The 27,977-nt window shown below is 43.7% G+C and overlaps 1 protein-coding gene across 1 annotated transcript in view; it reads right to left on the minus strand.

The window, feature by feature from the left end:
- The window catches only part of SH3GL1 (SH3 domain containing GRB2 like 1, endophilin A2), a 264,934-nt gene that overhangs the window by 186,997 nt on the left and 49,960 nt on the right, over positions 1-27,977 (minus strand). The window contains exon 2 of the mRNA XM_053703148.1: positions 14,319-14,387. Within this exon, the coding sequence (XP_053559123.1) occupies positions 14,319-14,387 (69 nt within the window). The remainder of the gene's footprint in view (positions 1-14,318; positions 14,388-27,977) is intronic.

Consider the following 27,977-nt stretch of genomic DNA (forward strand, 5'->3'; position numbering starts at 1 on the left):
TGGTTGAAGGATGAACCCTTGCTGAACAAAAATCTTTTTAAGCAATCCTTCCATTTTTTTATCCATAGGATCTTAGGAATAGTGGTGCGCTTCGCTAGTGTTGAAACAGCTCCCTCAACCTTCGGGACCGTCTGCCATGCGTCCCTTCTAGGGTCTACTATGGGAAACATTTTCTTAAATATAGGAGGTGGGGCAAAGGGTACACCTGGCTTCTCCCACTCCTTTTCCACTATGTTCGCTACCCTTTTGGGTATTGGAAAAGCGTCGTCGTGCACTGGGACCTCTAAAAATTTGTCCAATTTGCACAACTTCTCTGGTACTACCATAGAATCACAGTCATCCAGAGTAGCTAATACCTCCTTTAGCAAAGCGCGGAGATGTTCTAGCTTAAACTTAAATGCTACTATATCAGGTACTGCCTGTTGAGAAATTTTTCCTGAGTCTGAAATTTCACCCTCAGACAGCCCTTCCCTCACAGCCAATTCCGATTGATGTGAGGGTAAAATAGATAAAGCATCGTCAGCGTCTGATTGTTCATCCCTTTTATCTGTATTTAAAGCTGAACAATCACGCTTTCTCTGAAATGCTGGCAGTTTGGATAAAAGATTTGCTATAGAATTATCCACTACTGCTGTTAATTGTTGCATAGAAATAAGCACTGGCGCGCTAGGTGTCGCCTGCGCGGGCAAAGCTGGTGTAGACACAGAAGGAGAGGATGTAGAACTATCCCCACTTCCTTCATTAGATAAATCATCTTGGGCAACATTATGAAATGTAACAGAGCTGTCCTCATTTTGTTTGGACGCTATGGCACAATTATCACAAACACTCGAAGGGGGAACCACATTTGTCTCTACACACACAGAACATAGGTTATCTGATGGCACAGACATGTTAAACAGATTTAGGCAGGCAAACAATGCAATAAAAACGATTTTAAACAAAAACGTTACTGTCTCTTTAAATAATAAAATGACACACTTTATTTCTGAATGTTCAAAAAACTATGAAGGCAATATCCGATTTTTCTGAAATTTGGACCCCAGTGTCTTAATGCTTAGAAAGTATTGCACAGCAAATATGGAGACTCTAGCTCTTAAAACAAGCAAACCGGAGCTAATTGTTGGATTTAACCGTTTTTATACACCACAATCCCTGCTACAGCATTGTTGCAGCTTTTACCTTTCTTAGGGGTCAATCATCCACAGAAATAAGCCTTCTGGAGTCACTTTCTGAGCCACAGGACCCTCTCACATGGAACTGCATGCACTGCCTTGAAATTAACTGAAGTGCCAAAATGAGGCCTCCTCCCTCAGTACACTAGAGTGAAGGGGCCTTCCTGACTAGATTTAGGTGTCTAAAGCAAGCCAGATCAATAAAAAACGTCCCCAAGTGTATATGAGCTTATAAAACATTTCAATTGCCATGATATTGTAATAAAAAACAATCGATTTGGCCCCTGACAGTGTCTACCAGCATAAAAATCAAAAAGGGGAAGCCTGTTATCTTTTTTACTGAGGTGAAAGAAAAATGGCTTACCGTTTTCCCTGAGGGGAAAAATGACTGTCATCTAGCATTAGCCTGTGTTGTTAGAAGGAGACTAGTCATACCTGAAGCAGATAAGTCTGCAAACTGTTACCCCCAACTGAAGTTCTCTGGTTTCAACAGTCCTGCGTGGTAACAGAAATGGATTTTAGTTACTTGTGCTAAAATCATAGCCCTCTTAAACAGAAATCTTCATCACTTTTCTGTTGTAGAGTAAATAGTACAAGCCAGCACTATTTTAAAATAAACTCTTGATAGAAGAATAAAAAACTACAACTAACACCACAAACTCCTCACCATCCCCGTGGAGATGCTACTTGTTCAGAGCGGCAAGGAGAATGACTGGGGGGCGGAGCCAGAGGGGGAGCTATATGGACAGCTCTTGCTGTGTGCTCTCCTTGCCTTTCCCTGTGGGGGAGAATATTTCCCACAAGTAATGGATGACGCCGTGGACCGGACACACCAATGTTGGAGAAATGTTTATCACACCAGGTTTGTGCAAGACATGCTTGAGAATTACAATCACATGTGGTATGAGTTTAATTCATTGGAAGCTTGCTAATAAGACCAACATTCAAATCACATACTTCCATTTAAAATGCCAAAGATCACAGAATTTGACAGACATAAAATCGAACTTTTGCATCAGCAAGGCCACTCTCAAAAAGAAATCAGCAAACAAACTGGATACTCACAATGTGGTATTCAAGAAAGAAATTTGAAGAATCAGGAAAGGGCAAGGACAAGAAAAAAAAAACTGGCAGACCAAGAAAACTTTCAAAATCTGATGAGAAGTTTCTCAGAGTTTCTGCTTTAAGAGACCGGAAGAAGTCCAGCAAAGACCTGGCTCAGAATTAGGCAGCTTCATTGGGATGCCACGTTGATCCTTCTACAGTCTGAAGAAGCTTAATCAGGAATGGTCTTTGTGGAAGGGCTGCAGCCAACAAACCACTTTTTCAGAAGGGAAACAGGGTGAAAACGCTAAAATATGCTAAAGCTCACAAAGATTGGAATGAAGAGCAGTGGAAAAAAAACATAATTTATGCTTACCTGATAAATTCCTTTCTTCTGTTGTGTGATCAGTCCACGGGTCATCATTACTTCTGGGATATAACTCCTCCCCAACAGGAAATGCAAGAGGATTCACCCAGCAGAGCTGCATATAGCTCCTCCCCTCTACGTCAGTCCCAGTCATTCGACCAAGAATCAACGAGAAAGGAGTAACCAAGGGTGAAGTGGTGACTGGAGTATAATTTAAAAGATATTTACCTGCCTTAAAACAGGGCGGGCCGTGGACTGATCACACAACAGAAGAAAGGAATTTATCAGGTAAGCATAAATTATGTTTTCTTCTGTTATGTGTGATCAGTCCACGGGTCATCATTACTTCTGGGATACCAATACCAAAGCAAAAGTACACGGATGACGGGAGGGATAGGCAGGCTTATTATACAGAAGGAACCACTGCCTGAAGAACCTTTCTCCCAAAAATAGCCTCCGAAGAAGCAAAAGTATCAAATTTGTAAAATTTGGAAAAAGTATGAAGCGAAGACCAAGTTGCAGCCTTGCAAATCTGTTCAACAGAGGCCTCATTCTTAAAAGCCCAAGTGGAAGCCACAGCTCTAGTGGAGTGAGCTGTAATTCTTTCAGGAGGCTGCTGTCCAGCAGTCTCATAGGCTAAGCGTATTATGCTACGAAGCCAAAAAGAGAGAGAGGTAGCGGAAGCTTTTTGACCTCTCCTCTGTCCAGAATAAACGACAAACAGGGAAGAAGTTTGGCGAAAATCTTTAGTTGCCTGCAAGTAGAACTTGAGGGCACGAACTACATCTAGATTGTGTAGAAGACGTTCCTTCTTTGAAGAAGGATTTGGACACAAGGATGGAACAACAATCTCTTGATTGATATTCCTGTTAGTGACTACCTTAGGTAAGAACCCAGGTTTAGTACGCAGAACAACCTTGTCTGAGTGAAAAATCAGATAAGGAGAATCACAATGTAAGGCTGATAACTCAGAGACTCTTCGAGCCGAGGAAATAGCCATTAAAAACAGAACTTTCCAAGATAACAATTTTATATCAATGGAATGAAGGGGTTCAAACGGAACACCCTGTAAAACGTTAAGAACTAAGTTTAAACTCCATGGCGGAGCAACAGCTTTAAACACAGGCTTGATCCTAGCTAAAGCCTGACAAAAAGCCTGGACATCTGGATTTTCTGACAGACGCCTGTGTAATAAGATGGACAGAGCTGAAATCTGTCCCTTTAATGAACTAGCTGATAAACCCTTTTCTAACCCTTCTTGTAGAAAAGACAATATCCTAGGGATCCTAACCTTACTCCAGGAGTAACGTTTGGATTCGCACCAGTATAGGTATTTACGCCATATTTTATGGTAAATTTTTCTGGTAACAGGCTTCCTAGCCTGTATCAGGGTATCAATAACTGACTCAGAAAAACCACGTTTTGATAAAATCAAGCGTTCAATTTCCAAGCAGTCAGCTTCAGAGAAGTTAGATTTTGATGTTTGAATGGACCCTGGATCAGAAGGTCCTGTCTTAGAGGTAGAGACCAAGGTGGACAGGATGACATGTCCACTAGATCTGCATACCAAGTCCTGCGTGGCCATGCAGGCGCTATTAGAATCACTGATGCTGTTTCCTGTTTGATTTTGGCAATCAATCGAGGAAGCAGCGGGAAGGGTGGAAACACATAAGCCATCCCGAATTTCCAAGGTGCTGTCAAAGCATCTATCAGAACCGCTCCCGGATCCCTGGATCTGGACCCGTAGCGAGGAAGTTTGGCGTTCTGGCGAGACGCCATGAGATCTATCTCTGGTTTGCCCCAACGTCGAAGTATTTGGGCAAAGACCTCCGGATGAAGTTCCCACTCCCCCGGATGAAAAGTCTGGCGGCTCAAGAAATCCGCCTCCCAGTTCTCCACTCCCGGGATGTGGATTGCTGACAGGTGGCAAGAGTGTGACTCTGCCCAGCGAATTATCTTTGATACTTCCATCATTGCTAGGGAGCTTCTTGTCCCTCCCTGATGGTTGATGTAAGCTACAGTCGTGATGTTGTCCGACTGAAACCTGATGAACCCCCGAGTTGTTAATTGGGGCCAAGCCAGAAGGGCATTGAGAACTGCTCTCAATTCCAGAATGTTTATTGGAAGGAGACTCTCCTCCTGATTCCATAGTCCCTGAGCCTTCAGAGAATTCCAGACAGCGCCCCAACCTAGTAGGCTGGCGTCTGTTGTTACAATTGTCCAGTCTGGCCTGCTGAATGGCATCCCCCTGGACAGGTGTGGCCGATGAAGCCACCATAGAAGAGAATTTCTGGTCTCTTGATTCAGATTCAGAGTAGGGGACAAATCTGAGTAATCCCCATTCCACTGACCTAGCATGCACAATTGCAGCGGTCTGAGGTGTAGGCGTGCAAAAGGTACTATGTCCATTGCCGCTACCATTAAGCCGATCACCTCCATACATTGAGCTACTGACGGGTGTTGAATGGAATGAAGGGCACGGCATGCATCTTGAAGCTTTGTTAACCTGTCCTCTGTCAGGTAAATCTTCATTTCTACCGAATCTATAAGAGTCCCCAAGAATGGAACTCTTGTGAGAGGAAAAAGAGAACTCTTCTTTTCGTTCACTTTCCATCCATGCGACCTTAGAAATGCCAGAACTAACTCTGTATGAGACTTGGCAGTTTGAAAGCTTGAAGCTTGAATTAGAATGTCGTCTAGGTATGGAGCTACCGAAATCCCTCGCGGCCTTAGTACCGCCAGAAGGGCACCCAGAACCTTTGTGAAGATTCTTGGAGCCGTAGCCAATCCGAATGGGAGAGCTACAAACTGGTAGTGCCTGTCTAAGAAGGCAAACCTTAGATACCGGTGATGATCCTTGTGGATCGGTATGTGAAGGTAAGCATCCTTTAAATCCACTGTGGTCATGTACTGACCCTCTTGGATCATGGGTAGGATTGTCCGAATAGTTTCCATTTTGAACGATGGAACTCTTAGGAATTTGTTTAGAATCTTTAAATCTAAGATTGGTCTGAAAGTTCCCTCTTTTTTGGGAACCACGAACAGGTTTGAGTAGAACCCTTGTCCTAGTTCCGACCGCGGAACCGGATGGATCACTCCCATTGTTAGCAGATCTTGTACGCAGCGTAGAAACGCTTCTTTCTTTATCTGGTTTGTTGACAACCTTGACAGATGAAATCTCCCTCTTGGGGGAGATAATTTGAAGTCTAGAAGGTATCCCTGAGATATGATCTCTAGTGCCCAGGGATCCTGAACATCTCTTGCCCAGGCCTGGGCGAAGAGAGAGAGTCTGCCCCCCACTAGATCCGGTCCCGGATCGGGGGCTCTCGGTTCATGCTGTCTTTGGGGCAGCAGCAGGTTTCCTGGCCTGCTTGCTCTTGTTCCAGGACTGGTTAGGCTTCCAGCCTTGCCTGTAACGAGCAACAGCTCCTTCCTGTTTTGGTGCAGTGGAGGTTGATGCTGCTCCTGTTTTGAAATTCCGAAAGGGACGAAAATTAGACTGTCTAGCCTTAACTTTGGCCTTGTCCTGAGGTAGGGCGTGGCCCTTACCTCCCGTAATGTCAGCGATAATTTCTTTCAAACCGGGCCCGAATAAGGACTGCCCCTTGAAAGGTATATTAAGTAATTTGGACTTAGAAGTAACATCAGCTGACCAGGATTTTAGCCACAGCGCCCTGCGTGCCTGTATGGCGAATCCTGAGTTCTTAGCCGTAAGTTTGGTTAAATGTACTACGGCCTCTGAAATGAAAGAATTAGCTAGTTTAAGGACTCTAAGCCTGTCCGTAATGTCGTCTAGCGTAGAGGAACTAAGGTTCTCTTCAAGCGACTCAATCCAAAATGCTGCCGCAGCCGTAATCGGCGCGATACATGCAAGGGGTTGTAATATAAAACCTTGTTGAACAAACATTTTCTTAAGGTAACCCTCTAATTTTTTATCCATTGGATCTGAGAAAGCACAGCTATCCTCCACCGGGATAGTGGTACGCTTAGCTAAAGTAGAAACAGCTCCCTCCACCTTGGGGACCGTTTGCCATAAGTCCCTAGTGGTGGCGTCTATTGGAAACATCTTTCTAAATATTGGAGGGGGTGAGAACGGCACACCGGGTCTATCCCACTCCTTAGTAACAATTTCAGTTAGTCTCTTAGGTATAGGAAAAACGTCAGTACTCGCCGGTACCGCAAAGTATTTATCCAACCTACACAGTTTCTCTGGTATTGCAACGGTGTTACAATCGTTGAGAGCTGCTAAGACCTCCCCTAGTAGTACACGGAGGTTCTCCAATTTAAATTTAAAATTTGAAATATCTGAGTCCAATCTGTTTGGATCAGAACCGTCACCCACAGAATGAAGCTCTCCGTCCTCATGCTCTGCGAGCTGTGACGCAGTATCAGACATGGCCCTAGCATTATCAGCGCACTCTGTTCTCACCCCAGAGTGATCACGCTTGCCTCTTAGTTCTGGTAATTTAGACAAAACTTCAGTCATAACAGTAGCCATATCTTGTAATGTTATCTGTAATGGCCGCCCAGATGTACTAGGCGCCAAAATATCACGCACCTCCCGGGCGGGAGATGCAGGTACTGCCGCGTGAGGCGAGTTAGTCGGCATAACTCTCCCCTCGCAGTTTGGTGAAATTTGTTCACATTGTACAGATTGACTTTTATTTAAAGTAGCATCAATACAGTTAGTACATAAATTTCTATTGGGCTCCACCTTGGCATTGGAACAAATGACACAGATATCTTCCTCTGAGTCAGACATGTTTAACACACTAGCAACAAAACTTACAACTTGGTTATAATCCTTTTTTAGCAAAAAAACGCACTGTGCCTCAAAGAGGTACTAACGATTAAATGACAGTTGAAATAATGAACTGAAAAACTGTTATAGCATCAAACTTTAAAACAACACAATCTTTTAGCAAAGGTTTGTTCCCATTAGTAAAAACAACACTAATTAAATTTGTACATAAGAAAATAAAACAACGTTTTTATTCACAGTCACTATAAGGATTCTCACAGCTCTGCTGAGAGAATTTACCTCCCTTCAAAGAAGTTTGAAGACCCCTGAGATCTGTCAGAGATGAACCGGATCATGCAGGAAATATAAAAGTAACTGACTGGAATTTTTTTTTGATGCGTAGCAAAGAGCGCCAAAAACGGCCCCTCCCTCTCCCACACAGCAGTGAAGAGAAACGAAACTGTCACAATTAAAGCAAAAAAACTGCCAAGTGGAAAATAATGCCCAAATATTTATTCACACAGTACCTCAGCAAAGTTAAACGATTCTACATTCCAGCAAAAACGTTTAATATGAGAATAGTTATTAAAAGTATTAATGACCTTTAACAGAGTAGTTCCGGTGAAATACCATCCCCAGAATACTGAAGTGTATACATACATGTCATTTTAACGGTATGGCAGGCTTTTCTCATCAATTCCATTCAGAAAATAAAAACTGCCACATACCTCAATGCAGATTCATCTGCCCGCTGTCCCCTGATCTGAAGCCTTTACCTCCCTCAGATGGTCGAGAACAGCAATATGATCTTAACGACTCCGGTTAAAATCATAGTAAAAATCTCTGTCAGATTCTTCCTCAAACTCTGCCAGAGAAGTAATAACACGCTCCGGTGCTATTTTAAAATAACAAACTTTTGATTGAAGTCATAAAAACTAAGTATAATCACCATAGTCCTCTCACACATCCTATCTAGTCGTTGGGTGCAAGAGAATGACTGGGACTGACGTAGAGGGGAGGAGCTATATGCAGCTCTGCTGGGTGAATCCTCTTGCATTTCCTGTTGGGGAGGAGTTATATCCCAGAAGTAATGATGACCCGTGGACTGATCACACATAACAGAAGAAAAGAGTATTATGTGACGAATCCAAGTATGACATTTTTTAGTCCAATCGTCGGCAATATGTGAGAACAGTTGAAGAGAGATGGAAGAATGAGTGCTTGTGGCCTTTAGTGAAACATATTGGAAGGTCTGTCCTGATGTGAGGCTGAATTTCTGCCAGTGGTGTTGGCGATATTGTCCGAAGTGATGAGATCATGAATGCTGAAAAGTACAGACAGGTTTTAATTTATCTTGCCATTCCTTCTGGAAAGCGCCTGACTGAGAATGGTTTTATTTTTCAGCATGATGACGATCCTAAGCACACTGCTAATGTAGTGAAAACAGCTGATAAAACAGTAACAGACATGGACTGGCCTCCACATAGTACAGACCTGAATATTATAGAGGAAGTATGGGATCACCTGGCAGGAGAAAGAAATAAAAGACAACCTAAATCTAAAGAAGAACTCTGGGAAGTTCTGAAAGAAGCCCGGTATAATATACCAGAAGATTAGTTCAGAAAACTTATGGACAGTCTCAACAAAAGAGTTCAAGGTGTGCTTAGTGCCAAGGGAGGTCACACTAAATACTAAATTTTGTCTGAAGAAGCCATTTTGTTCTGAAAAACATAAATTATGCTTACCTGATAATTTCATTTATATTTTGTGGGGAGGAGAGTCCACGGCTTCATTCATTACTGTTGGGAATTAAGAACCTGGCAACCAGGAGAAGGCAAAGACACCCCAGCCAAAGGCTTAAATACCTCCCCCCCCCACTTCCCTCATCCCCCAGTCATTCTGCCGGACACTAGGAGAAATATCAGGGAATAAATGGTGCCAGAAAATGAATTTAGGTCCCCCATCAGATACTGACGGGAGCCGTAGACTCTCCTCCCCACGATGGAAATTAAATTATCAGGTAAGCATAATATATGTTTTCCATCTACAGAGGAGGAGAGTCCACAGCTTAATTCATTACTGTTGGGAAACATATACCCAAGCTCCAGAGGACACTGAAAGAAACTGGGAGGGTAAAAAGCAGAACCTAATCTGAGGGCACCACAGCCTGCAAAACCTGTCTCCCAAAAACAGCTTATCCAGAAGCAAAAACATCAAATTTGTAAAACTTTGTAAAAGTGTGTAAGGAGGACCAGATAGCCACCTTACAAATCTGCTCCATAGAGGCCTCATTCTTGAAGGCCCAAGACGAAGCCACAGCTCTAGTTGAATGAGCCGTGATCCAATGAGGCGGCTTATGCCCCACTGTCTCATAGGCCAAGCGAATCAAGCTCCTCAAACAAAAGGACAAAGAAGTAGAAGAGGCTCTCTGCCCCTTGCGCTTCCCTGAATACACCACAAAAAGAGATGTAGACTGTCTAAAAACCTTTGTAGCCTGAAGATAAAACTTTAAGGCACGAACCACACAGGTTATGAAGTAACCTCTCCTTAGAAGAAGAAGGGTTAGGACAATAAGGAGGAACAAATATTTCCTGATTGATGTTACGGTTAGACACCACCTTGGGAAAAAAAAAAATCACAAACCAGTGCGAAGAACAGCCTTATCCGCATGAAAAACCAGATAAGGATGCTCACATTGCAAGGCAGCCAGTTCAGATACTCTGTGTGCCGATGCAATGGCCAACAGGAAGAGAACCTTTCAGGACAGAATCTTAAAGGGACACTCAATCAAAATTAAACTTTCATTATTCAGATAGAGCATGCCATTTTAAACAACTTTCCAATTTACTTCCATTAACTAAATGTGCACAGTCTTTTTATATTTAAACTTTTTGAGTCACCAGCTCCTGCTGAGCATGTGCAGGAATAAGTGTGTATGCATTTGTGAATGGCTGATGGCTGTCACATGGTACGTGTATGCATTTGTGATTGGCTGATGGCTGTCACATGGTACAGGGGGAGTGGAAAAAGATAACTTTTAAAATTGTCAGGAAAAAAATCTACTACTCATTTGAAGTTCAGACTAAGTGCTATTATATTGTCTTGTTATCTTGCATTTGTTGATTATGCAAATCTACCGAGTTGATTCGTCCTTTAATGTTAATGGAATGCATAGGCTCAAACGGAAACTTCTGCAATACCTTAAGGACCAAGTTTTTAGCTCCATGGGGGAGCAGACTGTCTAAAGACAGGCCTGATACTAGACAGAGCATGAACAAAAGATTGGATGTCAGGGAGCTCAGCGAGTCTCCTATGCAACATCTGTCCTTTTAAAAGGAACTATCGTCCAGATAGGGCGCCACAGCAATGCCTCTGGATCTGGCCACTGCAAGTAGCGCCCCCAGAACCTTGGTGAAGACTCTCGGGGCCGTCACCAGACCGAAGGGCCACAAACTGGAAGTGTTGGTCCAGAAATGCAAATCTTAGGAACTTGAAGCAGTCCCTGTGAATTGGCACATGAAGGTAAGCGTCCATCAAGTCTATAGTTGTCATGAACTGTCCCTCTTGAACTATGGGCAGAATAGATCTGATCGTTTCCATTTTGAACGATGAAACACTCAGAAACTTGTTTAAACACTTTAGGTCCAGAATCGGGCGGAACGTGCCCTCTTTCTTTGGAACCACAAATAGATTTGACTAGTACCCTAGACCCCTTTTTTGGCTAGTACCCTAGACCCCTTTCTGCTTGGGGTACTGGTACGATAACACAGAGAGAGGAGAGATCCCCCACACACTCTAGAAAGGCCTCTCTCTTTTCTGGTCTTGAAGACAGGTTTGACAGGAGGAATCTGCCACTGGGCGGATGGGATCTGAACCCTATCCTGTAACCCTGGACGACAACTTCCAGAACCCAAGAATCCTGAATGTCCTGCAACCAGGCTTGAGGAGAAAGATAATCTGCCCCCTACTTGGTCCGGAGAGGGGGCTGCCCCTTCATGCCGATTTTGTCTCGGAGGGATTCTTGCTCTGCTTAGACTTGTTCCAAGAATGAGCCAGCTTCCGAGTTCCCTTGGACTGGTCCGCTTTCGCGGGGGGCTGCTGGCGCTGGGCCTTGTCCACACGAAAAGGACGAAAAGTAGATCCTTTAGGCTTAGCCTTCTTATCCTGCAGTAGGAAAGCTGCCTTGCCTCCCGTAACCGTGGATATGATCGAATCCAATCCTGGACCGAACAGAATCTTTCCCTGAAAAGGCAGGGACAACAGCCTCGACTTAGAAGTCATGTCCGCAGACCAAGACTTTAGCCACAGAGCCCTGCGAGCTAAAACGGAAAAACCTGACACCTTAGCGTTCAGGCGAATAATTTGCATATTGGCATCACAGATAAAAGAATTGTCGACCTTCAGCGCCTTAATCTTATCCTGTATCTCGTCGATGGAAGTCTCCCCCTCAACCATTTCACACAGGGATTCACACCAATATGTTGCAACTCCGGAAACCGCGGCTATCTTCCTTAACATGTTTTCCAACTTTTTATCCATGGGCTCTTTAAACAACGAACTATCCTCAAGGGCAATAGTTGTCCACTTCGCAAGCATGGAGATAGCACCATCCACCTTGGGGACAGTACCGCACAGCTCAAGCTGAGAGTCCGGAACGGGGAACAGTTTCATAAAGGAAGAAGGGGAAAAGGAAAAACCTAATCACTCCCATTCATTCTTAAAGGGACACTCAATCAAAATTAAACTTTCATTATTCAGATAGAGCATGCAATTTTAAACAACTTTCCAATTTACTTCCATTAACAAAATGTGCACAGTCTTAATATTTAAACATATTGAGTCACCAGCTCCTACTGAGCATGTGCAAGAATAAGTGTGTATGCATTTGTGACTGGCTGATTGCTGTCACATAGTACGTGTATGCATTTGTGATTGGCTGATGGTTGTCACATGGTACAGGGGGAGTGGAAGAAGACAACTTAAAATTGTTAGTTCAGACTAAGTGCTATTGCATTGTCTTGTTATCTTGCATTTGTTGATTATGCAAATCTACAGTGTTGACAGGTCCTTTAATAATATTCACCATCTTAACAGGAACCGGGAAGGCCTGAGGCACCACCCTGTCCTCATATACCTTATCAAGCTTAGGAATTGTAGGTTCCTCCGGAAGCTTCGGTTCCGGAACCTCCAGAGGAGCAAGCACTTGCTTCAGCAAAAAGCGCAAATTCTCCATCCTAAACCTAAAGTCAGGCTCCTCCGCAGCCGGAGGTTTAGATGACACAGATTCCGACCCAGGAGGGGCCTCCTCCGAAAAGCTGGAGTCGGCCTCGTCATCATATAACGCCTCTGATATTTCCATAGGCGTAGACAACACCTGGGCCGCCATGGTACGCCCTACGCTTGTGCTTAGCAGAACGTGGTAATTTGCAGTTGATCCACAAAATCTGACGGCCAACAAATGTCTCCCGCAGGAGTAATGGTTGGACCCTGGGGCGCTACATGTGCAATTGGAGATGAATGCAAGGAACGCACCTCATGGGACGGGGAACACTCAGAGGTGGATGGCTCAGTAGTACTAGACATCCGTTTACTTTTAGATGTCGTAACTTTATCAAGGCATGTGGAACATAGTTGAGCAGGCTGTTCTACCAGAATCTCCTCACAATAAACACAGGAAAGAGACCTTGTTAAAGAGGGAGAACCCTCTAATGCGTCAGAGTCCTCCATAGCTTGCGCTTTTATTATGGACTAGATTAACTTAATAAATAGGCACCTTTATAACCTCCAATGGCCGGGGCACTCACCACCTTCTATGAACCAGACTACAGAAAACGTTTCGTCACCTGCACCGCTGATCAACAGAGGAAGATAGATAGCCACACCCGGTCACATGGAATGCCTGGCAGGACCGCCCCTGCACTAAGGAGAAAAACGTGCCAAAAAAGGGCAGCGCAATACTCCTGTAAGTTACCTGAACGTTCCACACATTGCCAGAGCCTTATCTTGCACATAACGCAGCAATGACGCAATAAACAATATCATGTATAAATCCCCCCTGTTTAATATTCCCCTTTCCAGGAATATTAACCCTTGATTCTTTAAAGATAAAAGGCGTCTCACTGTGACCCGGTCTTCCTTGATATCATTATGTAATAAAAAATGAAACGATCTTACCAGAATCTACGGCGTGGAACAGGAACACGGCCCTTAGGCTAGTAGCCTCACTCCTGACATGGACTTAAGTGAAGAAAGCAGGCAGCGAAAATCGTCAACACTGATTGCTTGTGGAGCTGTTAAAATAAGTCGGGATGGTTACGCAGAAAGACTCTCTCTGCATCTCCGGACTCTAACTTTCGCCCAGGCTCTCACTGAGAGGCTGACAGGACTACTTAAAACTCCAATCCCAATGCGAAGAGTACTACCCTCCATAAGAGACTATTCCGATCTTCCGACACTTCTCTGTCATCCTCCTGTGACGAAAGGAAAAGAATGACTGGGGGATGAGGGAAGTGGGGGAGGTATTTAAGCCTTTGGCTAGGGTTCTTTGCCTCCACCTGGTGGCCAGGTTCTTAATTCCCATCAGTAATGAATGAAGCCGCGGACTCTCCTCCCCTTTAGATGGAAATTGTGTTAATATGTCCTGTATTTTCTGTTTGTATCTTAATAAAGAGAAAAATAAATATGGATGGTCATTAAAACAACAAATCTAATGGTGGCCTAAGACTTTTGCACAGTACTGTACATTACATATATTCCTTACTAACTAATATCACAGACTGCTACTACAATGAGCATATGTTTGTCCTCATTCTTTAAATTTACACTATTACAGACTATTTTCCGAAAAACAGGTGTTACCTTGGGATATAATTCAAGCTCAGATGTAAAACGATAGAGTATATTTAGGATGATATTGCTCATGGACCTGATAATACAAAGTTTATATCTGCATTGATCCAGTTTGTCATCATTAGATACATGTCGAACATACCTTTTCCATATCTTTGAAGTCATCGTCAAGTTTGGTTCCTTCAGCTCCTCCGACCTTCTCGCTCACCAGCTGTGGAGAAGTACAACCTAAGTGTTTCATGCTGAGACATATCACACACAACTTCAAAGCAGTTGATATCACTCCATCAAATACAGAAAAAAAAATTATGCTAAATTACAGACAGACTAGAATGCTAAAAGTGATACACTTTAGCTAATCAAATGCCATATGTAATCTTTGCCATTAAAAAAAACAAAATTTATGCTTACCTGATAAATTCCTTTCTCCTGTAGTGTAGTCAGTCCACGGGTCATCCATTACTTATGGGATTATATCTCCTCCCTAACAGGAAGTGCAAGAGGATCACCCAAGCAGAGCTGCTATATAGCTCCTCCCCCCTACGTCATATCCAGTCATTCGACCGAAACCAAACGAGAAAGGAGAAACTACAGGGTGCAGTGGTGACTGGAGTATAATTTAAAATTTAGACCTGCCATAAAAAACAGGGCGGGCCGTGGACTGACTACACTACAGGAGAAAGGAATTTATCAGGTAAGCATAAATTTTGTTTTCTCCTGTTAAGTGTAGTCAGTCCACGGGTCATCCATTACTTATGGGATACCAATACCAAAGCTAAAAGTACACGGATGACGGGAGGGATAGGCAGGATCTTTATACGGAAGGAACCACTGCCTGAAGAACCTTTCTCCCAAAAACAGCCTCCGAAGAAGCAAAAGTGTCAAATTTGTAAAATTTGGAAAAAGTGTGAAGTGAAGACCAAGTCGCAGCCTTGCAAATCTGTTCAACAGAGGCCTCATTCTTAAAGGCCCAAGTGGAAGCCACAGCTCTGGTAGAATGAGCTGTAATTCTTTCAGGAGGCTGCTGTCCAGCAGTCTCATAGGCTAAACGTATTATACTACGAAGCCAGAAGGAGAGAGAGGTAGCCAAAGCCTTTTGACCTCTCCTCTGTCCAGAATAGCCGACAAACAGGGAAGAAGTTTGTCGAAAATCTTTAGTTGCCTGCAAATAAAATTTTAGGGCACGGACAACGTCCAGATTGTGCAGAAGTCGTTCCTTCTTTGAGGAAGGATTAGGGCACAATGAAGGAACAACAATCTCTTGATTGATATTCCTGTTAGTGACTACCTTAGGTAAGAACCCAGGTTTAGTACGCAGAACTACCTTGTCTGAATGGAAAATCAGATAAGGAGAATCACAATGTAAGGCAAATAACTCAGAGACTCTACGAGCCGAGGAAATAGCCATTAAAAACAGAACTTTCCAAGATAACAGCTTGATATCAATGGAATGAAGGGGTTCAAACGGAACACCCTGTAAAACGTTAAGAACTAAGTTTAAGCTCCATGGCGGAGCAACAGTTTTAAACACAGGCTTAATCCTGGCCAAAGCCTGACAAAAAGCCTGAACGTCTGGAACTTCTGACAGACGTTTGTGAAAAAGGATGGACAAAGCTGAGATTTGTCCCTTTAACGAACTAGCGGATAAACCCTTTTCTAAACCTTCTTGTAGAAAAGACAATATCCTAGGAATCCTAACCTTACTCCATGAGTAACTCTTGGATTCGCACCAATGCAAGTATTTGCGCCATATTTTATGGTAAATTTTCCTGGTAACAGGCTTCCTAGCCTGTATCAAGGTATCAATCACTGACTCTGAGAATCCACGCTTTGATAGGATCAAGCGTTCAATCTCCATGCAGTCAGCCTCAGAGAAATTAGATTTGGATGTTTGAAAGGACCCTGCACCAGAAGGTCCTGTCTCAGAGGTAGAGGCCATGGTGGACAGGACAACATGTCCACTAGGTCTGCATACCAGGTCCTGCGTGGCCACGCAGGCGCTATTAGAATCACCGATGCTCTCTCCTGTTTGATCCTGGCAATCAATCGAGGAAGCATCGGGAAGGGTGGAAACACATAAGCTATGTTGAAGACCCAAGGTGCTGTCAGAGCATCTATCAGAACCGCTCCCGGGTCTCTGGACCTGGATCCGTAGTAAGGAAGTTTGGCGTTCTGGCGAGCCGCCATGAGATCCAGATCTGGTTTGCCCCAACGCTGAAGTATTTGGGCAAAGACCTCCGGATGAAGTTCCCACTCCCCCGGATGAAAAGTCTGGCGACTTAGATAATTCGCTTCCCAGTTCTCCACGCCTGGGATGTGGATCGCTGATAGATGGCAAGAGTGAGACTCTGCCCAGAGAATTATCTTTGAGACTTCCATCATTGCTAGGGAACTCCTTGTCCCTCCTTGATGGTTGATGTAAGCCACAGTCGTGATGTTGTCCGACTGAAACCTGATGAACCTCAGAGTTGCTAACTGAGGCCAAGCCAGAAGGGCATTGAAAACTGCTCTTAATTCCAGAATATTTATGGGAAGGAGACTCTCCTCCTGAGTCCAAGATCCCTGAGTCTTCAGGGAATTCCAGACAGCGCCCCAACCTATCAGGCTGGCGTCTGTTGTTACAATCGTCCAATCTGGCCTGCTGAAGGGCATCCCCTTGGATAGATGTGGCCGAGAGAGCCACCATAGAAGAGAATTTCTGGTCTCTTGATCCAGATTCAGCATAGGGGACAAATCTGAGTAATCCCCATTCCACTGACTTAGCATGCACAATTGCAGCGGTCTGAGATGCAGGCGTGCAAAGGGAACTATATCCATTGCCGCTACCATTAAGCCGATTACCTCCATGCATTGAGCCACTGACGGGTGTGGAATGGAATGAAGGACCCGGCAAGCATTTAGAAGTTTTGTTAACCTGACCTCTGTCAGATAAATTTTCATTTCTACAGAATCTATAAGAGTCCCTAAGAAGGGAACTCTTGTGAGTGGCAATAGAGAACTCTTTTCTTCGTTCACTTTCCACCCATGTGACCTTAGAAATGCCAGTACTAACTCTGTATGAGACTTGGCAGTTTGGAAACTTGACGCTTGTATCAGAATGTCGTCTAGGTACGGAGCTACCGATATTCCTCGCGGTCTTAATACCGCCAGAAGAGAACCCAGAACCTTTGTAAAGATTCTTGGAGCAGTAGCTAACCCGAAGGGAAGAGCTACAAACTGGTAATGCCTGTCTAGGAAGGCAAACCTTAGATACCGGTAATGATCTTTGTGAATCGGTATGTGAAGGTAGGCATCCTTTAAATCCACTGTGGTCATGTACTGACCCTTTTGGATCATGGGTAAGATTGTCCGAATAGTTTCCATTTTGAACGATGGAACTCTTAGGAATTTGTTTAGGATCTTTAAATCCAAGATTGGTCTGAAGGTTCCTTCTTTCTTGGGAACCACAAACAGATTTGAGTAAAACCCTTGTCCGTGTTCCGACCGCGGAACCAGGTGGATCACTCCCATTAGTACAAGATCTTGTACACAGCGTAGAAACGCCTCTTTCTTTATCTGGTTTGTTGACAACCTTGAAAGATGAAATCTCCCTTTTTGGAGGAGAAGTTTTGAAGTCCAGAAGATATCCCTGAGATATGATCTCCAACGCCCAGGGATCCTGGACATCTCTTGCCCAAGCCTGGACAAAGAGAGTAAGTCTGCCCCCTACTAGATCCATTTCCGGATTGGGGGCCCTCACTTCATGCTGTCTTAGGGGCAGCAGCAGGTTTTCTGGCCTGCTTGCCCTTGTTCCAGGTCTGGTTAGGTTTCCAGCCCTGTCTGAAGCGAGCAGCGGTTCCTTCCTGCTTTGGAGCAGAGGGAGTTGATGCTGCTCCTGCCTTGAAGTTACGAAAGGCACGAAAATTAGACTGTCTAGCCCTTGGTTTGGCTCTGTCTTGAGGCAGGGCATGGCCCTTACCTCCAGTAATGTCAGCGATAATTTCTTTCAAACCGGGCCCGAATAATGTCTGCCCTTTGAAAGGTATGTTAAGCAATTTAGATTTAGAAGTCACATCAGCTGACCAGGATTTTAGCCACAGCGCTCTGCGTGCCTGAATGGCGAATCCGGAATTCTTAGCCGTAAGTTTAGTTAAATGTACTACGGCATCAGAAATAAATGAATTAGCTAGCTTAAGGGCTTTAAGCTTGTGTGTAATCTCATCCAATGGAGCTGTGTCAAGAGTCTCTTCCAGAGACTCAAACCAGAATGCCGCCGCAGCCGTGACAGGCGCAATGCATGCAAGGGGTTGCAATATAAAACCTTGTTGAACAAACATTTTCTTAAGGTAACCCTCTAACTTTTTATCCATTGGATCTGAAAAGGCACAGCTATCCTCCACCGGGATAGTGGTACGCTTAGCTAAAGTAGAAACTGCTCCCTCCACCTTAGGGACCGTTTGCCATAAGTCCCGTGTGGTGGCGTCTATTGGAAACATTTTTCTGAATATAGGAGGGGGTGAGAAAGGCACACCGGGTCTATCCCACTCCTTGTTAACAATTTCAGTAAGTCTTTTAGGTATAGGAAAAACGTCAGTACACGTCGGTACCGCAAAATATTTATCCAACCTACATATTTTCTCTGGGATTGCAACCGTGTTACAATCATTCAGAGCCGCTAACACCTCCCCTAGTAATACACGGAGGTTCTCAAGCTTAAATTTAAAATTTGAAATGTCTGAATCCAGTTTATTTGGATCAGATCCGTCACCCACAGAATGAAGCTCTCCGTCTTCATGTTCTGCAAGTTGTGACGCAGTATCAGACATGGCCCTAGCATTATCAGCGCACTCTGTTCTCACCCCAGAGTAGTCTCGTTTACCCCTAAGTTCTGGCAATTTAGATAAAACTTCAGTCATAACATTAGCCATGTCTTGTAAAGTGATTTGTAATGGCTGCCCTGATGTACTTGGCGTTACAATATCACGCACCTCCTGAGCGGGAGATGCAGGTACTGACACGTGAGGCAAGTTAGTCGGCATAACTTCCCCCTCGTTGTCTGGTGAATTTCTCTTAACATGTACAGAATGGCTTTTATTTAAAGTAGCATCAATGCAATTAGTACATAAATTTCTATTGGGCTCCACATTGGCCTTTGAACATATTGCACAAAGAGATTCCTCTGTGTCAGACATGTTTAAACAAACAAGCAATAAGACTAGCAAGCTTGGAAAAATACTTTTCAAATGAATTTACAAGCAAAATAAAAAACGTTACTGTGCCTTTAAGAAGCACACAAAAAACTGTCACATTGAAATAACAATGAACCGGTTTAGTTATAGCAATCAATATTTCACAAGAAATGCATTAATTTAGCAAAGGATTGCACCCATTAGCAAATGGATTATCAGCCCCTTAATACCAAAAAAACGAATAACAACTAAAATATATACGTTTTTATCACAGTCAAAGCACAGTCTCACAGGTCTGCTGTGAGTGATTACCTCCCTCAAACTAGTTTTGGAGACCCCTGAGCTCTGTAGAGAAGTCCTGGATCATGCAGGGAGAATAAGGAAGACTGTGACTGAATTTTTGATGCGTAGTAAAAGCGCCAAAATAGGCCCCTCCCACTCATCATACAGCAGTGGGGAAACTCAGTAAACTGATCTTATTTAAAATAAACGACAGCCAAGTGGAAAATAATGCCCATAAATTTTTCACCAAGTACCTCAGAGAGAAAAAAACTATTAACCTGCCAGTAAACGTTTTAATATATAAAATGATAATAAAAGCCTGTTGCTAGTCGCTATCACTGCAGAAAGGCTATAATTTTAAATGTATACAGTATTTTCTTAGTGAAGTGCCATTCCCCAGAAATACTTAGTGCCAACATACATACATAACAGCCTGATACCAGTTGCTACTACTGCATTTAAGGCTGCACTTACATTATATTGGTATTAGCAGTATTTTCTCAGTCAATTCCATTCCTTAGAAAATAATATACTGCAACATACCTCTTTGCAGGTGAACCCTGCCCGCTGTCCCCTGTTCTGAAGTTACCTCACTCCTCAGAATGGCCGAGAACAGCAATTGGATCTTAGTTACGTCCGCTAAGATCATACACAAAAAACTCAGGTAGATTCTTCTTCTAATACTGCCTGAGAAAAAACAACACACTCCGGTGCCGTTTAAAACAACAAACTTTTGATTGAAGAAATAAAAACTAAATTTAATCACCACACTCCTCTCACACCTCCTATCTATTAGTTAGGTGCAAGAGAATGACTGGGTATGACGTAGGGGGGAGGAGCTATATAGCAGCTCTGCTTGGGTGATCCTCTTGCACTTCCTGTTAGGGAGGAGATATAATCCCATAAGTAATGGATGACCCGTGGACTGACTACACTTAAGAGGAGAAAAGTATGTGTGTACGTTTTTTCTTCATTCTCTTGCTATCTTTATTTAAAAATCAGGAATATAAAACTTAGGAGCCGGCCCATTTTTGGTTTAGAACCTGGGTTATGCTTGCTTATTAGTTTGCTAAATGTAGCTACCGATAAGCAAGCGCTATCCAGGGTGCTGAACCTAAAATGGGACAGCTCCTAAGCTTTACATTCCTGCTTTTTAAATAAAGATAGCAAGAGAACAAAGAATTGATAAAAGGAGTAAATTAGAAAGTTGCTGAAAAACAAAATTTATGCTTACCTGATAAATTTCTCTCTCTTGTGGTGTTTCCAGTCCATGGGTTCATCCATTACTTGTGGGATATTCTCCTTCCCAACAGGAAGCTGCAAGAGGTCACCCACAGCAGAGCTGTCTATATAGCTCCTCCCCTAACCCCCACCTCCAGTCATTCGACCGAAGACAAGTAAGAAAAAGGAGAAACTATAGGGTGCAGTGGCGACTGTAGTTTAAAAAATAAAAACACCTGCCTTAAAGTGACAGGGCGGGCCGTGGACTGGATACACCACAAGATAAATAAATTTATCAGGTAAGCATAAATTTTGTTTTCTCTTGTAAGGTTTATCCAGTCCACGGGTTCATCCATTACTTGTGGGATACCAATACCAAAGCTTTAGGACACGGATGAAGGGAGGGACAAGGCAGGAACTTAAACGGAAGGCACCACTGCCTGTAAGACCTTTCTCCCAAAAATATCCTCAGAGGAAGCAAAAGTATAAAATTTGTAGAATTTAGAAAAAGTATGAAGCAAAGACCAAGTCGCCGCCTTACAAATCTGTTCAACAGAGGCCTCATGTTTAAAAGCCCATGTGGAAGCTACCGCTCTAGTAGAATGAGCTGTAATTCTTTCAGAAGGCTGCTGGCCAGCAGTCTTATAAGCTAAACGGATTATGCTTCTCAGTGAAAAAGAAAGGGAAGTTGCCGAAGCCTTTTGGCCTCTCCTCTGTCCAGAGTAGACAACAAAAAATGCAGATGATTGACGAAAATCCTTAGTAGCTTGCAAATAAAACTTTAAAGCACGAACCACGTCAAGATTGTGTAACAGACGTTCCTTCTTTGAAGAAGGATTAGGACACAGTGACGGAACAACAATTTCCTGATTGATATTCCTATTAGATACTACCTTAGGAAGAAACCCAGGTTTGGTACGCAAAACTACCTTATCTGCATGGAAGATCAGATAAGGGGAATCACACTGTAAGGCAGATAACTCTGAAACTCTTCGAGCCGAAGAGATAGCTACTAAAAACAGAACTTTCCAAGATAAAAGCTTGATATCTATGGAATGCAAGGGTTCAAACGGAACCCTTGAGCAACAGGTTTAAACACTGGCCTGATTCTAACCAAAGCCTGACAAAACGCCTGAACGTCTGGAACATCAGCCAGAGGCTTGTGCAAAAGAATAGACAGAGCAGAAATCTGTCCCTTTAAGGAACTAGCCGATAATCCCTTTTCCAATCCTTCTTGGAGAAAAGATAGAATCCTAGGAATCCTGACCTTAATCCACGAGTAACCCTTGGATTCACACCAATGAAGATATTTACACTATATCTTATGATAGATTTTCCTGGTGACAGGCTTTCGAGCCTGAATGAAGGTATCAATGACCGACTCGGAGAAACCACGTTTTGATAAAATCAAGCGTTCAATCTCCAAGCAGTCAGACGCAGAGAAATTAGATTAGGATGTTTGAATGGACCTTGGAGTAGAAGGTCCTGCCTCAGCGCAGAGTCCATGGTGGAAAGGATGACATGTCCACCAGATCTGCATACCAAGTCCTGCGTGGCCACGCAGGTGCTATCAAAATCACAGAAGCTCTCTCCTGCTTGATCTTGGCAATCAGACGAGGGAGGAGAGGAAATGGTGTCAACACATAAGCCAGGCTCAAGGACCAGGGCACTGCTAGAGCATCTATCAGCGTTGCCTAGGGATCCCTTGACCTGGACCCGTAACGAGGAAGCTTGGCGTTCTGACGAGACGCCATCAGATCCATTTCTGGTTTGCCCCATAGTTGAATCAGCTGGGCAAATACATCCGGATGGAGCTCCCACTCCCCCGGATGAAAAGTCTGCTGACTTAGAAAGTCCGCCTCCCAGTTCTCTACTCCTGGGATATAGATAGCTGAGAGATTGCAAGAGTGAACCTCTGCCCATAGAATTATCTTGGAAACCTCCATCATTGCCAGGGGACTCCTTGTTCCCCCCTGATGGTTGATATAGGCTACAGTCGTGATATTGTCCGACTGAAATCTGATGAATCTGACCGCAGCTAGCTGAGGCCAAGCCTGAAGAGCATTGAATATCGCTCTTAGCTCCAGAATGTTTATCGGAAGGAGGGCCTCCTCCTGAGTCCACGAACCATGAGCCTTCAGGGAATTCCAGACTGCGCTCCAGCCCAGAAGGCTGGCATCTGTCGTCACTATAGTCCACTCTGGCCTGCGGAAACTCATACCCCTGGACAGATGGACCCGAGATAACCACCAGAGAAGAGAATCCCTGGTCTCTTGATCCAGATTTAACAGAGGAGACAAATCTGTGTAGTCCCCGTCCCACTGATTGAGCATGCAAAGTTGCAGTGGTCTGAGATGTAGGCGGGCAAACAGAACTATGTCCATTGCCGCTACCATCAGGCCGTTTCCATACACTGAGCCACTGACGGCCGAGAAGTGGAATGAAGAACACGGCAAGAAATTAGAAGCTTTGATATCCTGACCTCTGTCAGAAAAAAATTCATTTCTACCGAATCTATCAGAGTTCCAAAGAAGGAAACTCTTGTGAGGGGGGAGAGTGAACTCTTTTCTCTGTTCACCTTCCACCCGTGAGACCTCAGAAAGGCCAGAACAATGTCAGTATGGGACTTGGCGATTTGAGAAGTCGACGCCTGGATCAGGATGTCGTCTAGGTAAGGAGCCACCGCTATGCCCCGTGGCCATAGAACCGCCAGTAGAGACCCTAGAACCTTCGTAAAGATTCTTGGGGCCGTGGCTAATCCGAAGGGAAGAGCCACAAAATGGTAATGCCTGTCTAGGAAGGCGAACCTGAGGAACTGATGATGATCTCTGTGAATCGGAATGTGGAGATAAGCATCCTTTAAGTCCACGGTAGTCATATATTGACCCTCCTGGATCATAGGGAGGATGGTTCGGATTGTCTCCATCTTGAAAGATGGGACCCTGAGAAATTTGTTTAGGATCTTAAGATCCAAGATTGGTCTGAACGTTCCCTCTTTTTTGGGAACTATAAACAGGTTTGAATAGAAACCCTGCCCCTGTTCCTCCCTTGGAACTGGGTGGATCACTCCCATAACCAGTAGGTCTTGAACGCAACGTAAGAATGCCTCTCTCTTTATCTGATTTGCAGATAGTTGTAAGAGGTGAAATCTCCCCTTTGGAGGTGAAGCTTTGAATTCCAGAAGATATCCCTTGGAAACAATCTCTAGTGCCCAGGGATCCTGGACGTCTCTTGCCCAAGCCTGAGCGAAGAGAGAAAGTCTGCCCCCTACTAGATCCGGTCCCGGATCGGGGGCTACTCCTTCATGCTGTCTTAGAGGCAGCAGCAGGTTTTTTGGCCTGCTTCCCTTTGTCCCAAGCCTGGTTAGGTCTCCAGACTGGTTTGGACTGGGCGGAATTTCCCTCTTGTTTTGCATTAGAGGAAGCTGAAGCTGCGCCACTCTTGAAGTTTCAAAAGGAACGAAAATTATTCTGTTTGGTCCTTAACTTATTGGACCTATCCTGAGGAAGGGCGTGACCTTTTCCTCCAGTAATATCAGAAATGATCTCCTTCAGACCAGGCCCGAATAGGGTCTGTCCCTTGAAGGGGATGTTAAGAAGCTTAGACTTTGAAGTAACGTCTGCTGACCAGGACTTAAGCCATAGCGCCCTACGCGCCAGAATGGCAAAACCTGAATTCTTAGCTGTTAGTTTGGTTAAACGAAAAACGGCGTCAGAGATAAAGGAATTAGCTAACTTAAGAGCTTTAATCCTATCTAAAATCTCATCTAACGGGGTCTCCACCTGTAGAGCCTCCTCAAGAGACTCGAACCAAAAAGCCGCTACAGCAGTGACTGGGGCAATGCATGCAAGAGGCTGGAGAATAAAACCTTGATGAATAAAAATTTTCTCAAGGAGACCCTCCAATTTTTTATCCATAGGATCTAGGAAAGCACAACTGTCCTCGACGGGGATAGTTGTACGCTTAGCTAGGGTAGAGACTGCTCCCTCCACCTTAGGGACCGTCTGCCACGAGTCCCGTGTGGCGGCATCTATGGGAAACATGGGCACACCTGGTCTATCCCATTCCTTAGTAATAATTTCCGAAAACCTCTTAGGGACTGGAAAAACATCAGTGTAAACAGGCACTGCAAAGTATTTGTCCATCTTACACAATTTCTCTGGAACTACAACAGGTTCACAGTCATCCAGAGTCGCTAAAACCTCCTTAAGCAATAAGCGGAGGTGTTCAAGCTTAAATTTAAACGCTGTCATTTCAGAGTCAGACTGAAGCAACGCCTTCCCTGAATCTGAAACGTCACCCACAGATAGAAGCTCTCCTGCCTCGGCTTCTGAGTATTGTGAGGGTATATCGGACACAGGTATTAAAGCGTCAGAAAGCTCTGTATTTGTTCTAGCCCCAGAGCTGTCTCGCTTTCCTTGTAACCCTGGCAGTTTGGACAATACCTCTGAGAGGGTAGCATTCATAACTGCCGCTATGTCCTGTAAGGTAAAAGAATTAGACGCGCTAGATGTACTTGGCGTCACTTGAGCGGGAGTTATAGGTTCTGACACATGGGGAGAGTTAGATGGCATAATCTCCCTTTTTTCAGTCAGAGAATCCCCTGGAGATAAATCTTTAAGCGCCATAATATGGTCTTTATAGTTTATAGAAATGTCAGTACATTTGGTACACATTCTAAGAGGGGGTTCCACAATGGCTTCCAAACATATTGAACAAGGAGTTTCCTCTATGTCAGACATGTTTAACAGACTAGTAATGATACAAGCAAGCTTGGAAAACACTTTAATAAATGTTAAACAGCAATTAAATAAAAACGTTACTGTGCCTTTAAGAGAAAAAAACTAGCACTTAAACTGCAAAACAGTGTAAAAATATAGTGAAGTCTTTGAAATTTTTACAGTGTGTGTAAGGGACTAAAGCAACATTGCACCCACTTGCAAATGGATGATTAACCCCTTAGGCTCCAAACCAGATTTAAAAAAAAACGTCAAGCACCGTTAAAATACAGTTAAGCACCTTGCCACAGCTCTGCTGAGGCTCCTACCTGCCCTCAAATACGATTTAGGGAAGAAATAAACCCTCTATAGTGGTCCTCAGATGCCAGAGGACTCCTCTAGGGAAGCTGGATGTCTCAGTCTGAAGGAAAACTGCGCATCTAGAGCACGAATATAGGCCCCTCCCACCATGTACTGAATGCCAGAGGGGCCATAAGAAAATACTCCTAGGAGTATCTGACTAGCCATGTGGAAACTAGGCCCCAAATAAAGACTTATCTCCCTCAGAGAAAAAACGTCCTATTTATGAAACCTGTAAACGTTTTGTCTCTAAGTAATATGAGTATTAACATGAGTATTACCCTGTTTTGTAAGCATGATCCCAGTCGTTAAATCACTGCATCTAGCTTACCTCAAATACATAAGGCTCTGTCAGCATTTTCTAGAACTCATCATCTCTCTAGAAATAAAATTACTGAACATACCTCAAAGCAGGTAATCTGCAGGCCGTTCCCCCAACTGAAGTTTTCCCATACTCTTCAGTTATGTGTGAGAACAGCAATGGACCTTAGTTACAAACCGCTAAGATCATCAACCTCCAGGCAGAATTCTTCTTCTAATTTCTGGGTTTAGTATCCCTTTAACCCCTTAAGGACCGGGCATTTCAGACAAAAACTTCCCTAAAATACCAGAGCATTTTGGCATTTTTGCCATCACTACATTTAAACAGAATAGGGCTGCAACAACTAATCGGTAAGTTTGATCTTAACAATAGATGTCAACAAATCTCATTATCAATTAGGTGGTCAGTTGCACAGCACCAGCTGCTTTAATCTGATGATCTACTGCAACTAAGATTGTGCAAAAAAAATTTAATTTATTTTTTTAATCTTTTTTCTATCCGATTGATCGGACAATAATCATCAGATTAATCAGATAGAAAAACAAAATTTATGCTAACCTGATAAATTTGTTTTGCGATGTACCGAGTCCACAGATTCTACCTAACTTGTGTGATATTCTCCTTCCTGACAGGAAGTAGCAAAAAGAGCACCACAGCAGAGCTGTCTATATAGCTCCCCCCTTAACTCCACCCCCCAGTCATTCGACCGAAGGCCAAGGAAGAAAAGGAGAAACTATAAGGTGCAGAGGTGACTGAAGTTTACATAAAAAAAAAAAAAAAAAATACTATCTGTCTTTAATAGACAGGGCGGGCTGTGGACTCGGTACATCGCAAAAGAAAGAAATTTATCAGGTAAGCATACATTTTGTTTTCTTTTGCAAGATGTACCGAGTCCACAGATTCATCCTAACTTGTGGGATACCAATACCAAAGCTTTAGGACACAGATGAAGGGAGGGACAAGACAGGAACCTAAACGGAAGGCACCACTGCCTGCAAAACCTCTCCCCCAAAAATAGCCTCCGAAGAAGCAAAAGTATCAAATTTGTAAAATTTGGAAAAGGTATGAAGCGAAGACCAAGTCGCAGCCTTACAAATCTGTTCAACAGAAGCATTTTTAAAAGCCCATGTGGAAGCCACCGCTCTAGTGGAGTGAGCTGTAATTCTTTCAGGAGGCTGCAGTCCAGCAGTCTCATAAGCCAAAGGGATGATGCTTTTCAGCCAAAAAGAAAGAGAGGTAGTCATAGCCTTTTGACCTCTACGCTTTCCAGCATAGACAACAAACAAAGAAGAAGATTGGCGAAAATCTTTGGTTGCCTGCAAATAAAAAACTTCAAGACACGAACCACGTCCAAGTTGTGCAACAGACGTTCCTTCTTAGGAGGAGGATTAGGACACAGAGAAGGAACAACAATTTCCTGATTGATATTCCTGTTAGAAACAACCTTAGGGAGGAACCCAGGTTTGGTACGCAAAACCACCTTATCAGCATGGAAAACAAGATAAGGCGAGTCGCACTGTAATGCAGATAGCTCAGAAACTCTTCGATCTGAAGAGATAGAAACTAGAAACAGAACTTTCCAAGATAGAAGCTTAATATCTATGGAATGCATGGGTTCAAACGGAACCCCTTGAAGAACATTAATAACTAAATTTAGACTCCATGGCGGAGCAACAGGTTTAAACACAGGCTTGATTCTAACTAAAGCCTGACAAAAAGCCTGAACGTCT

This window comes from Bombina bombina, chromosome 2, assembly GCF_027579735.1.
Source record: "Bombina bombina isolate aBomBom1 chromosome 2, aBomBom1.pri, whole genome shotgun sequence".
In the NCBI taxonomy this organism is placed as follows: domain Eukaryota; kingdom Metazoa; phylum Chordata; class Amphibia; order Anura; family Bombinatoridae; genus Bombina; species Bombina bombina.